The sequence below is a fragment of the Squalius cephalus genome (genome assembly GCF_949319135.1).
Source record: "Squalius cephalus genome assembly, chromosome: 11".
NCBI classification, from domain to species: domain Eukaryota; kingdom Metazoa; phylum Chordata; class Actinopteri; order Cypriniformes; family Leuciscidae; genus Squalius; species Squalius cephalus.
Genome location: NC_137132.1, coordinates 40,905,914 through 40,921,545, shown reverse-complemented (window position 1 = coordinate 40,921,545; position 15,632 = coordinate 40,905,914). Strand labels below are relative to the sequence as shown.

Below are 15,632 nucleotides of genomic sequence, written 5' to 3'. Positions count from 1 at the left end.
AAATAATTTACAAGCTTTTATCTTCATGAGGCGCAATGGCAAGGCATCTAACACCGGAGAGGCCGTCCTTGGTGAATCAGCATCTGACTGGACATGTCATTCCAGCTCTTTTTAAAGTCCATCAACTTTTGGACATCTTCAGAAATCTCCTCCTGGAAACTCCCTAAAACTTGTTCATTGGTCATCCTCTCCTGGAAACCCCCTAGGCCTTGGTTATAAAGCCTTTGTCTCTCCGTCCTCTTTCTTCTGGACCTTTTCTTCATCGCTGTATCTTCTGTGTCTCGTCCGCAACACATAGACGGTAATGTTTGCATTTTTCTTCTTTCTTTGGTAAAGCTCTTTCTAATACATTTTCAATTTCTCTATACTCTGCCATATGCTTAATAAATGCTTACAACATTCAGTGTGGTCTGTTTTTCTTTATAAACCATCTTCTCAATAAATGATTTTACATCACCAATTGCAGTGTCTCTTTTTTATAAACCATCTTCTCAATAAATGACTTTACAAACAACAGTTGTGGTGTCTTTTCTTAATGACAATTTCTTAATAAACGTTTATAAAACCAAGTCTCAGTGTCTTTTCTAATGAACCAGATTCAAGGGTTTCTTATAAAAACTCTTTACAGTGTTTTTCTTAACAATAAGGTTTCTTATAAAAACCTTTAATATTGTTTCCATATAATAAGGTTTCTTATAAAAACCTTATGAAAGTGTTTTTCTTATACAACACTTTTCTTACAATTATTCTTAATACCCTATTAGAAGCTTATATATTATGAGGCATTAATTATAACAGAATGAATTGCATGTTTCACCCAACAATATATATATATATATATATATATATATATATATATATATATTTGATCCGTAGTAAATGGTGACTATACTGTAGCTACTTGTATTTTTTTTATTGGATACTTTTTTACTTTACTTACTCGAGTAACTATTAGATTATTACTTTTACTTTGAGTAAATATCTCTATAAGTAATTACTTTTTAGTAGCCTTCTGATTAAATGAATATGAGTGTGATATAACTACACTCACCTAAAGGATTATTAGGAACACCTGTTCAATTTCTCATTAATGCAATTATCTAATCAACCAATCACATGGCAGTTGCTTCAATGCATTTGGGGGTGTGGTCCTGGTCAAGACAATCTCCTGAACTCCAAACTGAATGTCAGAATGGGAAAGAAAGGTGATTTAAGCAATTTTGAGCGTGGCATGGTTGTTGGTGCCAGACGGGCCGGTCTGAGTATTTCACAATCTGCTCAGTTACTGGGATTTTCACGCACAACCATTTCTAGGGTTTACAAAGAATGGTGTGAAAAGGGAAAAACATCCAGTATGCGGCAGTCCTGTGGGCGAAAATGCCTTGTTGATGCTAGAGGTCAGAGGAGAATGGGCCGACTGATTCAAGCTGATAGAAGAGCAACTTTGACTGAAATAACCACTCGTTACAACCGAGGTATGCAGCAAAGCATTTGTGAAGCCACAACACGCACAACCTTGAGGCGGATGGGCTACAACAGCAGATGACCCCACCGGGTACCACTCATCTCCACTACAAATAGGAAAAAGAGGCTACAATTTGCACGAGCTCACCAAAATTGGACAGTTGAAGACTGGAAAAATGTTGCCTGGTCTGATGAGTCTCGATTTCTGTTGAGACATTCAGATGGTAGAGTCAGAATTTGGCGTAAACAGAATGAGAACATGGATCCATCATGCCTTGTTACCACTGTGCAGGCTGGTGGTGGTGGTGTAATGGTGTGGGGGATGTTTTCTTGGCACACTTTAGGCCCCTTAGTGCCAATTGGGCATCGTTTAAATGCCACGGCCTACCTGAGCATTGTTTCTGACCATGTCCATCCCTTTATGACCACCATGTACCCATCCTCTGATGGCTACTTCCAGCAGGATAATGCACCATGTCACAAAGCTCGAATCATTTCAAATTGGTTTCTTGAACATGACAATGAGTTCACTGTACTAAAATGGCCCCCACAGTCACCAGATCTCAACCCAATAGAGCATCTTTGGGATGTGGTGGAACGGGAGCTTCGTGCCCTGGATGTGCATCCCACAAATCTCCATCAACTGCAAGATGCTATCCTATCAATATGGGCCAACATTTCTAAAGAATGCTTTCAGCACCTTGTTGAATCAATGCCACGTAGAATTAAGGCAGTTCTGAAGGCGAAAGGGGGTCAAACACAGTATTAGTATGGTGTTCCTAATAATCCTTTAGGTGAGTGTATAATCTTAAACTGCAATAAGAGTCATTTCGAATCACAGTTATGATACACATACCGTGACATAATAATGTTGTGTGAAATAAGATTTGTCTCTATAACTAGAAGTTAGGGTTAGGGTTAATTAAACTATGTTAAATTATGTTAGGGTTCGTCAAAATTAAAGTATATTGCTTTTAAATTATATTATAATTATATTAGGTATTTATATTGCTCAACATAGTCACATAATTATTTGATCACTGTATGAGATGTACTCTCCCAATGTAAAGCATTAAAACATTATTTAATATTTAATTATTTATTTATATTTATTATTATTTTGTTTAAAACTGCTTTTAAATAATGTGTATTTTGAAAAGCGCTATATATAATTAAATATGACTCAACTTGACTGCACATATTTACAAATCATTATTCTTACGGTTTTAATTGATTTGCTTGAGTTTTTGTATCTTTTCACTTTGGCAAAGTTGGCCTAATGCTAAAATATATGGTGTAATGATCCGAAATCTCATCATCACGGACACGGACATCAGAGACTTCAACATTTCTGCTGAAAACCAGATCCAGGATGCCACCTGATTCGTGTGTTGGTTCCTGTACATGCTGTGCAAAGTCAGAGATCATATAGCTCGTTTCAAACATAAATGTTCTCAGCGTATGGGATTCCTCGACATGGACATTAAAATCACCAGCCACAATGATACTGTTGTAGCATGTGGAAGCCTCCTTCAAGAGCATGTTAAACTCATCAACGAAAGCGTTAAACTCAGATCTGCTATGTCTCGGTGGGCGATACACATTTATGAACAGAACAGCTTCGTTCCAGTTGTCATGTTGCAGAGCTGTGGCTACATATTCAAAGGTTGTTCTAAAGCCAAAAGTAATTCTTTGACCTCGCAACACCGGTGAAAACTGAATGGCAACACCTCCCCCTCTACCCTCCCTGGGCTCATGATGGAACGTGAAGTTTGGCGGTGAAGCTTCCCTAAGGGCTTCATCTGCAGTGTCATTATCTAACCATGTCTCTGTTGTGAGAAAGACCTTCAGGTTATTATCTGTTATGATGTCTTTTATCTTGACTCTTTTTGTCTTTTGTGCCTTGTCACTTTTGATTGAACGAATATTGAGCAACCCCACATTCACTGCAGGAGGACCCTCAGTCTCTTCATCGCTGTCTTCCTTCTGTTCAATCTCTTTTGACTTCTGTTCAGTCTTTTTTGACTTCTGTTCAGTCTTTTTTGACTTCTGCTCAATCTCTTGTAACTTCTGCTCAAGCTCTTGTAACTTCTGCTCATGCTCTTGTAACTCCTGCTCATGCTCTTGTAACTTCTGCTCATGCTCTTGTAACTCCTGCTCATGCTCTTGTAACTCCTGCTCAAGCTTTTGTAACTCCTGCTCAAGCTCTTGTAACTTCTGCTCATGCTCTTGTAACTCCTGCTTAGTCTCTTGTAACTTCTGCTCAATAATCTCTTGTAACATTTTCCTGTGAATAAAACAAGTAAATGTACCATTAGGATGATTTAGTCTACCAGTGGTATCCAGATGTCAAAAAAAATTTAAAATATTTTATTAAATATTGTCTGATTTTAATTAATTCATTAAAAAAAGTTAGATTATTTGTTTGATCAATCTTTTTTTACAAGATTTTAAAAATGAAAAATGTTTCCCCCTGTATTCAGAATCAGAATCAGAATAAGCTTTATTGCCAAGTATGATTACAGACACACAAGGAATTTGTGTTGGTGAGAGGAGCTTTCAGTGTAGAAAAAGTACATAAAGGCAATAAAATGGACTATCACACAATAGTCAAGTCAAGTCTATAAGTATACAAGTATATAATGTGCTATATACACACACCGATCGGGCATACCATTATGACCACCTAATATTGTGTTGGTCCCCAAACTCACAGGAGCTGCTGTTGCTATTGTAATGAACAAATCTTCCCTGCGCACATTAGATTGACAGATATAACTCATTCTCTTACTTCAGTGTTGTTGTTCATTTTATTTCAGCAAACAGTTCATAAGTTAAAGGGGGTAAACTTGATCATTCATCCAGTGATGGGAAGTTCGGATCATTTCACTGAATCTCTTGTTCGATCTCGTTCATCAAAAAGAACAAATCTTTTTTCAAGTCATTTCGTTCATTTAAGGGGCTTTAAATGTTATACTTTTAACAGGCAAATTCCCTGAACACATCCACCTACTCAATCTTTATCATGTTCTGAATTAAGAAATCATTATAATGCAGTCAAAAATAATTTACAGGGAACATAAATAATTACTTTAACTTCCGAGTCCACGTGACAGACGCATACATTTCATTTCATACAGTTCATGAAGGACCCGTCACTACTTTCATCTGAATGAACTCGAGATCAAGCCTTATTTAGGGAGATTCGGCACAGCAGGTTGAGTCTGACCAGGACTCGCAGATTGAGACTCTGCCAGTGTAAACCAGTGTAGAGTTTTCTGCATCAGCTCTAGAAGTGTAACCACACTTTTGAGCGTTGTAATGGAAATTTTACATTTAGATGTGTTCTTTTACTTTGAGATGTGTTTTTACTTCTAGGTAACTTGTGTTAACGTTGAACATTCATTTTTTTACTCATAAGCATTTAAAGAAATATAATCATATAAGCTAAAAGCACATTATTAAAGATATGTAACCAAGTTTTAGAAATGCATAAGTTAAGACAAGCTTACAGGAACGAAATGTTCTGGGTGATAGACGACTTAGTAGCAAAGAGACTGTGTACTCAAAGTGACCTATTGTTGTACTTCAAGTGTGAAAAATGTGTGCGCAGCTTGGATCAAACTAAAGATAGGCAAAATGTGTGAATTTGAGCAGCAGCTAAACAACAGGAACCTTTAGCAGACAAGGTATTGTTCTGTCTAGATAGAATTTATGTTAGACGAGAAATCTTGAACTAAGATGATTCCTTTTAAGGTAAACAAGACCTGATGTAGCCTACCCAGGATGTGTTAGGGGTATATAACAATGGCAAAGGGAACTAACCCCTTGCGCTTCTCATATCAGACTCTGACTGATGTGTGAACAGCCTTTCTTGCAAGAAATAAAGATCTTTATAACTTTTGAAATTTCCAGCTGTCTTCCAATTATTATTTAAAGTCATGAAAGTAATTTCCACGACAGCGTTTGGTTCCCTCCGCCATCATCGCTCTATGATTAAGCGGGACCTTTCATGTTGTAGCGCGAGACAGACAGACTCTGCACACAAGAGATCTCACTTCTTGTGAATAACAAAAAAACTAGACGAAATTGACGAATGTCTTAATATTATCGCAAATTAGAAATGGTTGGTGAGATAAAAGGTGCAAGATAATGTTTATTTAGCAATAATAAAATAGGAAGTGTATTTTCTTATTTTCTCTGGTACTGAAAGCAGAACAGACGCATCAGTACCCATCCCTATAATCACCACCAATGTCCTCAATCTCCCAGAGCCTGGATTTTCAAAAACCCGTCTTCATAAGAGCAGGACAGCTTCCAGTGAAGCCAACTAAGAACATGGGATCATCCCTACTTGGTGCTGCCCGAGACTGGACAATGCAGGTTGATCTAGACAAGAAGCTCAGCTTTCCACCTGAGATAATTACAGCTAACCTTAGGCCTGACCTGATCTTGTGGTCAACCCTGCAAAAGTCCCTGTTCATCATGAAATTAACTGTGCCATTGAATGGGGATACAATGGGTGAAGTGAATGAAGGTAAAAAGCTGAAGTACTAAGAACTAGCAGCCGAAGCAGTACAACGGGGCTGGCGAACCCAGATGCTCCCACTAGAGGTTGGTTGTAGAGGTTTTGTAGCCACTACTGAATCCCTTAGGAGTTGGAGGCCAGGCCGACAGACAGGCTGGCTGTGGCTAAGAAGGAAGGATCCCAAATGGGCTGCAAAATGATCATGAGGGGTAAATACGGAGGATGCTGGGGTTTGCCCTGGAGATGCTGTGGGCAAATTGTGTCTCAAATTGACAAAACATCTGAGAACTGACGACTAATTAAGTTGCAAGGGTCCACTTTCATCTGACATGAATCAAACTGCTGCTGTCTCAGATAAGAAATGTAAACTCTTTACACACCTACAGGAGGTAGAATTGTCACGGGGTGACTAAAAGCCGGAACTTTTCTTTTGTTGTTCCCCCTCCCCCCGGACGTCTTTCCGGAAACCCCGAGTCTGATTCCGGTGGCTAGTGCGCATGAACTCGAGACAGCTCACATTGATTATGAGAGATTGGCCGCACCTGTGGGAGAGAACAAAGACGCGAGTGATATGCGAGAGAAGGATATAAAAGCAGCGTTCTACAGGAGTGTGGGTATGTAAGCTGTGACGTTGATAATTTGTGGCGTGAGCTTTTTTTGGGAAAAATCGACAAGTGCAGTGTTGAGAGGACGTGCTCAGTTCATCTGGCCAGTTTCTTCCAGTGAATCCGTGCATGTGGTGATGAATTATCAGCTGTGGAGTTGAGGAGGGAAGGATTATACATCGGAGCTACCACTAGAAAGATAAGTGTTCCACTTTGTGTTGTTTCACTAGATGTCCGCCATCGACCGGCATGGAAATATCTCGCTGGACTTGAGCATTGTTCTAGTTTTGGGGAATTGGAGTGATACTGCGGTGTCTGCTGAACTTTGCACGATTAATGAGAGTGATATTGCGGTGATTGCACTTGTGGGGCGGAGTACAGTGTTTGCAGCGAGGGAAAAAGTGCAACAACAACGTGTCGATGGACGGAGGATCCAAGCATCTGAGTTGAACGCAACCACAGCTGAACGCCCATTGTGAGTCCTCTCTCTTGAAGTTACACTGAACGTTCTGAATGGTTTCCTCTCTTCATGCTGTTGCATTGATATCTATATGCTGAGTCACCACAGTTTAAAGCGCTGTCTTCTATGCTGAGCCACCACAGCTGAACGCCCATTGTGAGTACTCTCTCTTGAAGTTACACTAAACGTTCTAAATGTTTCCTCTCTTCATGCTGTTGCATTGATATTTATATGCTGAGTCACCACAGTCTAAAGCGCTGTCTTCTATGCTGAGCCACCACAGCTGAACGCCCATTGTGAGTACTCTCTCTTGAAGTTACACTGAACGTTCTAAATGTTTCCTCTCTTCATGCTGTTGCATTGATATTTATATGCTAAGTCACCACAGTTTAAAGCGCTGTCTTCTATGCTGAGCCACCACAGCTGACCGCCCATTGTGAGTACTCTCTCTTGAAGTTACACTGAACGTTCTGAATGTTTCCTCTCTTCATGCTGTCTTCAATACTGAGCCACCACAGTCTAAAGCGCTGTCTTCTATGCTGAGCCACCACAGCTGAACGCCCATTGTGAGTACGCTCTCTTGAAGTTACACTGAACGTTCTGAATGTTTCCTCTTCTTCATGCTGTTGCATTGATGCCTATATGCTGAGCCACCGTCTAAAGCGCTGTCTTCTATGCCGAGTCACCACAGCTGAACGCCCATTGTGAGTACTCTCTCTTGAAGCTACACTGAACGTTCTGAATGTCTCCTCGCCTTATGCTGTTGCATTGATGCCTATATGCTGAGCCACCACAGTCTAAAGCGTTGTCTTCTATGCTGAGCCACCACAGTCTAAAGCGCTGTCTTCTATGCTGAGCCACCGCAGCTGAATGCCCATTGTGAGTACTCTCTCTTGAAGTTATACTGAACGTTCTGGATGTTTCCTCTCTTCATGCTGTTGCATTGATACCTATATGCTGAGCCACCGTCTAAAGCGCTGTCTTCTATGCCGAGTCACCACAGCTGAACGCCCATTGTGAGTACTCTTTCTTGAAGTTATACTGAACGTTCTGAATGTCTCCTCTCTTTATGCTGTTGCATGGATGCCTATAAGCGGAGTCATCACAGTCTAAAGCGCTGCCTTCCATGCTGAGCCATCACAGCTGAACGCCCATTGTGAGTACTCTTTCTTGAAGTTATACTGAACGTTCTGAATGTCTCCTCTCTTTATGCTGTTGCATGGATGCCTATAAGCGGAGTCATCACAGTCTAAAGCGCTGCCTTCCATGCTGAGCCATCACAGCTGAACGCCCCTTGTGAGTACTCTCTCTTGAAGTTATACCGAGCAGCCTGAAGGTCCTTCCTCGTAAGCTGTATGCTTTGAAGCCGCAGTCTCGCGCCACTACCTCCAAGAGCCTTGTCCCCTACGTTGAAGCACCACCATTGACGGCTTGACCTGATTACCCGAGTTCGATTCAGATCTCCCGAGGCCAGAGTGGCGGCTCCACGCAGCCCTCGAAGAGGTGTACAACCCGAGTCTAGAGCCGTTCCGGTGGCGCATTGATCCTGAAACACAAAAGCCGAAGAATAGAGGATATAGCTACTTACCCACATTGACGTCGTCCCGAACCTCCTGTAGTGCCGTTTCTGTCCAAGTCGACGATCCTTCCCGGCCGTGGTCCAGGCTGACCCTGTGGAACAGATGCTCAACGTTAGTGCATTTACTCTCATCCAACTGCTGCTGTGGAATTAGTACTGCCACTTTCCTGTCCTTCCCTTGCTGGTTCCGGCCCGTCCTCGGAAGAGTTCCCACCTCCTGTAGTGGTGCCTCGCTTGGCTAGCCGAATCCCGATTCTGTGAGGTAGAAAACAACGATAAAGAGTACCCCCATCGAGTTCCCTGTGCCCACCCCTTTGTAAGAGACAGAACGGCCACAAGGAGTGAGGATCTGCGCCCCCTGTGTTCGAGAGTCTTTCCCCCAGTGCCATACTCGCCCACCACGGGCCTGACCTTGGTGTCCAGATACTTACCCCCCGTCCACATTTAGAGCAGCCTCCAGTTTTAGAATCATTCAAATAATAAAGTCTTTTAAATTGTTACTCTGTTGTCTGTCGTCTCTGGGCTGTGGGGTAGCTCCTCGGAAGGGCACTGCCAAGGGGTTAACGGGGAGGTCGGTTGGCGCGGTGCCATCGTATCCCCGACCTGTGACATCTGGCGTAGTCGGCAGGATAGCCCTTCTGAGTTGAGCACCCGTAGCTAGGAGATGGCGGATGAAGAGGGACTGGCCGCTAGACCCCAAGTTATGCCCGTTTTCATGGGAGCACCGTGGGCGCAGCGATTTGGGGGGCCTGGTTCGGAATTGAACTTATACGAGTGGAAGACTCGACCGAATACTTGGCCGGGTTACAAGGGCTGAGTGAACCACAGAAACTGCAGTTTGTACTGGGGTCCCTCGAGGGGGAAGCCAAGAGAGAGGTCCAGGCCGCACCCAGAGCTGTCAGAGCCACCGCCAAGACAGTTTACGACGTTCTTACTGAACTATATGGGGACACCACTCCAGTCGCTGCGCTCCGGGCCCAGTTCTTCAATTTCCGACAAGGCCCCCGACAGAACCTCCGTGCTTATTCCTTGCGTCTCCGAGAGCAGTATACCCGCCTGAAGGAACGAGCGGATCATGGCTTGGGAGAAGAAGATACCTTATTACGAGATCAATTCCTGTTGGGGCTTCGTGACGGACCGATTCGTCAGAGCTTACGGTTGCAACTTCGCCAGGACCCCACGTTGACTTTCGAAGCCCTTCGCCGCGAGGCTTTGGCCCAAGAAGCTGATCACGCCGAGACACCTGATCCGCCCGCTTGCATGGCCGCGAGCGGGACCTGTCCCCCTACTGCTCCGACTGTGGTCGATTGGAAGCAGGAGCTACGAGCAGAGCTCATGAAAAACGTTAAGGAACAGATGGCTGAACTCTCTAAGACCTTGATCGGTGAGCTCCAACGAAGCCGGCCTAGTGGGGTGCCTTTGCTGCGGGAGCGGTCTTACTCCGAGGGAAGTCGGGAGATGGGACGCCGACCGGGAAGACCGGGCCCAGCTCGGTTCCAGTGGGATGATCAAGGACGGCCAATTTGTAATCACTGTAGAGAGGCGGGACACATGAGTCGCCAGTGTGGTTCACGGCGTGGGTCGCAAGGGGGTTTTTAAGGTTACCGGCCACTGTGGGTCAAGTGGTCGGGACCCCCACAATCGACCCCCCTTCCTTGCCTGTTCCTAGAGACCAGTTAGTTGGACGTTGTCCGACGGTTGAAATCCAAGTCAACGGCATCAAACTTCAGTGTCTGGTCGATACCGGTTCACAAGTCACCTTGTTCGCAGAAAACTTGTCTCGAGAACTCTTCCATGAATGTCGCAGCCCGGGGACCGAAGCACCCTGGCTCACCCTTAGAGGGGCGAATGGACTTGACATCCCGTATATCGGATACATAGTGGCTGACTTCCAGATCAGAGGGGTTGGAGTCCAACAGAAGGGCATTGTCATCGTCCGGGATCAGTGTCTGGGAGCCCACCGAGCCCTTCTGGGCATGAATGTGATATCGGAGTGTTGGGAGGAGTTGTTCCGGAGTCGGCCCGCTCCGAGGCCCCCATCAAAAGAAGCAAGGGAGTGGGAAGGTATAATCGCAGATTGTCAACGGATTTATAGTGCTCGAGCACAGTGGGACTGGGAGGAAACCGGACGAGTGGCCTGCAGGTATGCCCTTTCCGTTCCGGCTAGGAGCGAGGCTTTCGTCTGGGCTCGTTTGCCAGTACGGTCAAGTAGGCCGGATGGCTGGGTTCTTGTGGAACCACACGGGGCGTGCCGGGCCGTCGAAGTCGCCCGAGGGCTCGCCGCCGTCTGCCGAGGCAGAGTAATTGTCAAAGTCAGGAACAGCAGTCCTTATCCCGTCAGTCTCTATCGACATCAACAACTGGCTCGAGTAACGGCAGTGGAGCCTCAACAGGTACGGGAAAGCCGAGACATATGCTTCAGCCGAGTGGATGCAGCAGTGGTGGAGGTGGCTATTGCACCTGAGGGCCAGCGAACGGGTCTGAGCGACCGTGAAGTGCCTGACCATCTGACCAGCGAAGCTCTACAGGGAGAGGGGCTGGAGGAGGAACAACAGCGTCAGCTCCAAGCTTTGTTGAACAAATGGCGGCATATATTCTCCACCCATGAAGAGGACTATGGATGCACGGGCATTGTGAGGCACCAGATCCCTACGAGTGATGCTGCACCCAGCCGGGAGCGCTATCGACCGGTCCCACCAACCTTATATTCCGAAGTTCGTACCCTGTTACAGGGGATGCTAGAGAGAGGCATCGTTCGCGAAAGCAGTAGCCCTTGGGCGGCCCCGATTGTCCTGGTCCAAAAGAAGAGCGGAGCGTGGAGATTCTGTGTAGATTACAGGAAACTGAATAGTGTGACCAAGAAGGACGCCTTCCCCCTGCCCCGGATCGAAGACTCGTTGACTAGTTTAACCAAAGCTGCCTGGTACTTCACGTTGGATCTTGCCAGTGGGTACTGGCAGGTCCAGGTAGAGGAGGGGGATCGGGAGAAGACCGCGTTTACGACCCCCTTTGGTCTCTTCGAGTGGGAACGGATGCCGTTCGGCCTTTGCAACGCCCCCGCCACCTTCCAGAGGCTGATGAGTCTGGGAGGTCAGTTGGTGGACTCCACGTTGGTATATCTGGACGACGTAATCGTCTTCTCCCCAGACTTTGCTAGCCAGCTACTCCACCTGGAGCAAGTGTTCCAGGCTATGGAAAAATACGGGCTGAAGCTGCGGCCGGACAAGTGCCAGCTGTTTAGGCGGGAGGTCAAGTTCCTGGGCCATTGCGTCAGTGCGGCAGGAGTCTCTCCCGATCCAGAGAAAGTGAGGGCTGTACAGGGATGGGAGCCTCCGAAGACGGTTCGACAGGTGCGGTCATTCCTGGGGTTTGTGGGCTATTATCGGCGCTTTATTCGAGACTTCTCCAAGATAGCCAAGCCATTAAATCAACTGCTTGTGGGCACGGCACGGTTGCGGGGTCGCGGCTCCCCTTCTGTGATCTGGAGCGACGCATGCAAAATAGCCTTCCGAAGTCTCCAACAACAACTGCTACGGGCCCCAATCCTGGCATATGCCGACTTCTCGCTCCCATTCGTCCTGTATACCGATGCAAGTAACTTGGGGTTGGGTGCCGTACTGGCGCAACGACAACAAGGCGAGGAACGAGTGATCGCCTATGCCAGTCGGAGCCTCCACCCGGCGGAACGGAACGACTCCAATTATAGTTCCTTTAAAATCGAGCTACTGGCGATGAAGTGGGCCATGAGCGAAAAGTTCAAGGACTATCTGTGGGGAGCTAAGGTACAGGTGGTGACGGATAATAATCCCTTGGTACACTTGCATACAGCAAAGTTGGGCGCAGTCGAGCAACACTGGGTGGCTCAGTTGGCTAACTATGACTATCAGATCCAGTATCGGCCAGGGCGAGAACATGCTAACGCGGACGTACTGTCCAGGCTCCCGGTGCACCATGGGGAGAACCTAGGCGAGGCCCCTCCGAGGGAGGACCAAGAGGAATTCCTGGTGGGAATAGTGGAAGCCCCCGGAGCAGGTAACAGCGATGTTCCCGAGAGTTGGGGCTGGGACCCTAAGCGTTGGAAGGAGCTGCAGGGGAGGGATGCTGATTTGATGGTCGTTTGGAAGTGGTTGGAGAAGGGCTCCCTATTGTGGGATGCCGCGAGACAGACGGAGACGGTGAGGTTGCTTCGTGGGCAATGGGAGAGGCTCTGTTTAAAGGAGGGGGTGATCTGCCGAGCGTTCCAGGATCCTGTTACCCGTGAGCCGGTGTAACAGGTGGTAGTACCGGCAGGGCAGGTACAGCCGTTACTCCACGCCTACCATACCCAGATGGGCCATCAAGGCCAGGATAGGACTTTGTCGCTATTGAGGAGACATTTCTTCTGGGCTAGGATGGGAGCGACGGTGGGTGAGTTTGTCCGAGATTGTCCCCGCTGTCTGCTGTTTAAGGCCCGAAAAGAAGTGAAAGCCCCCCTTGTCCCAGTACGACCACGGGCACCGTTACATATGGTGGGGGTAGACTTCTTGACGTTGAGCCGGCCGGCTGACCCATTTCAGAACATCTTGGTAGTCACAGACTTATTTACTAAGTATTCTTGGGCCATTCCCACTCCGGACCAGACGGCTACTACTACAGCTGCAGCCCTCTGGAGAGCCGTGTTCCCGAGCACTACTGAGTGGGTGAGTCGGCATCACCAACAGCTACACGCTGCCTACGAGAGAGTCACCGAACACCTAAGCAGGGCCGCAACTAAGAGTAAGAGACTGTACGATCGTACTGCCAAAGAGGCCCCGTTGTTGCCGGGAGAGCGAGTAGTAGTGAGGGATAATCGACGTCAAGGAAAAGGGAAGTTGAGTGACCGTTGGGAGGCTACGCCTTACGTGGTGGACCGGCAAAAAGATCCAAATCAGCCGGTATACGTCCTCCGCCCCGAGGGGAGGCTGGGCCCCGAAAGAGTGTTACACCGTAACTTGCTTCGGCCCTGTCCCAACTATCCGGGACCCGTAAGGACGGTCCCGACGCCCCCTGAGATGCCTGAACCCCTAGGAATAGGCTGGGGGGTGATTCCTGAGGAACCAGAACCCGTAGCGGACCGTGGACCTTTACCACTCCCGCCATCACCACCCCGACGCTCACAGCGCGACAATCGGGGACAACCGCCGGCGAGGTATGGCGAATGGACGTCTGGTCCGGGGTTCTAGGGACTAGAACCCATTGGTAGGGGGGGATGTCACGGGGTGACTAAAAGCCGGAACTTTTCTTTTGTTGTTCCCCCTCCCCCCCGGACGTCTTTCCGGAAACCCCGAGTCTGATTCCGGTGGCTAGTGCGCATGAACTCGAGACAGCTCACATTGATTATGAGAGATTGGCCGCACCTGTGGGAGAGAACAAAGACGCGAGTGATATGCGAGAGAAGGATATAAAAGCAGCGTTCTACAGGAGTGTGGGTATGTAAGCTATGACGTTGATAATTTGTGGCGTGAGCTTTTTTTGGGAAAAATCGACAAGTGCAGTGTTGAGAGGACGTGCTCAGTTCATCTGGCCAGTTTCTTCCAGTGAATCCGTGCATGTGGTGATGAATTATCAGCTGTGGAGTTGAGGAGGGAAGGATTATACATCGGAGCTACCACTAGAAAGATAAGTGTTCCACTTTGTGTTGTTTCACTAGATGTCCGCCATCGACCGGCATGGAAATATCTCGCTGGACTTGAGCATTGTTCTAGTTTTGGGGAATTGGAGTGATACTGCGGTGTCTGCTGAACTTTGCACGATTAATTAGAGTGATATTGCGGTGATTGCACGTGTGGGGCGGAGTACAGTGTTTGCAGCGAGGGAAAAAGTGCAACAACAACGTGTCGATGGACGGAGGATCCAAGCATCTGAGTTGAACGCAACCACAGCTGAACGCCCATTGTGAGTCCTCTCTCTTGAAGTTACACTGAACGTTCTGAATGTTTCCTCTCTTCATGCTGTTGCATTGATATCTATATGCTGAGTCACCACAGTTTAAAGCGCTGTCTTCTATGCTGAGCCACCACAGCTGAACGCCCATTGTGAGTACTCTCTCTTGAAGTTACATTAAACGTTCTAAATGTTTCCTCTCTTCATGCTGTTGCATTGATATCTATATGCTGAGTCACCACAGTTTAAAGCGCTGTCTTCTATGCTGAGCCACCACAGCTGAAAGCCCATTGTGAGTACTCTCTCTTGAAGTTACACTGAACGTTCTAAATGTTTCCTCTCTTCATGCTGTTGCATTGATATTTATATGCTAAGTCACCACAGTTTAAAGCGCTGTCTTCTATGCTGAGCCACCACAGCTGACCGCCCATTGTGAGTACTCTCTCTTGAAGTTACACTGAACGTTCTGAATGTTTCCTCTCTTCATGCTGTCTTCTATACTGAGCCACCACAGTCTAAAGCGCTGTCTTCTATGCTGAGCCACCACAGCTGAACGCCCATTGTGAGTACTCTCTCTTGAAGTTACACTGAACGTTCTGAATGTTTCCTCTTCTTCATGCTGTTGCATTGATACTAGAGGTGGGCATAGATTAATTTTTTTAATCTAGATTAATCTAGATTAATTTTGAAATTAATCTAGATTAAAATGGCTCATTTGAATTCTGCCGAAGGCATTCAGAATATGTGTGCTACCCAAATAATGACTATAAAAGTAAGTCTTTGAGAACGGGTTTCTCAAGCCAGGTGGCACATTAGACCAGGGGCTCATCTCCTGTTTCCACAATGCATCACAAACTGCTTGAGAAAGCTGTTCTACTCATAGACTTTAAAAGGTTACTACTGTACTGTTACCGTACGTAGGCAACATTAGGTAGGCCTATGTTATTATCAACTACTATAGGCTATCAATTAGGGATGGGCGATATGGCCTAAAATCCATATTGTGATATACATTGCAGCCTCTTGCGATAACGATATTATAATAAAACCATTTCAGAACAGGTTACACAGACCCTGTTAAATGTTTTTTTTTTG

At 46.4% G+C, this 15,632-nt stretch overlaps 1 protein-coding gene across 1 annotated transcript in view; it reads right to left on the bottom strand.

The window, feature by feature from the left end:
* Positions 1-2,721: 2,721 nt before the first annotated feature.
* The window catches only part of LOC307167889 (uncharacterized protein), a gene marked incomplete at both ends in the record, with an annotated part of 39,048 nt that continues 26,137 nt past the window's right edge, over positions 2,722-15,632 (bottom strand). Inside the window, one exon of the mRNA XM_079887195.1 lies at positions 2,722-3,751. Coding sequence (XP_079743321.1) covers positions 2,722-3,751 — 1,030 coding nt within the window. The remainder of the gene's footprint in view (positions 3,752-15,632) is intronic.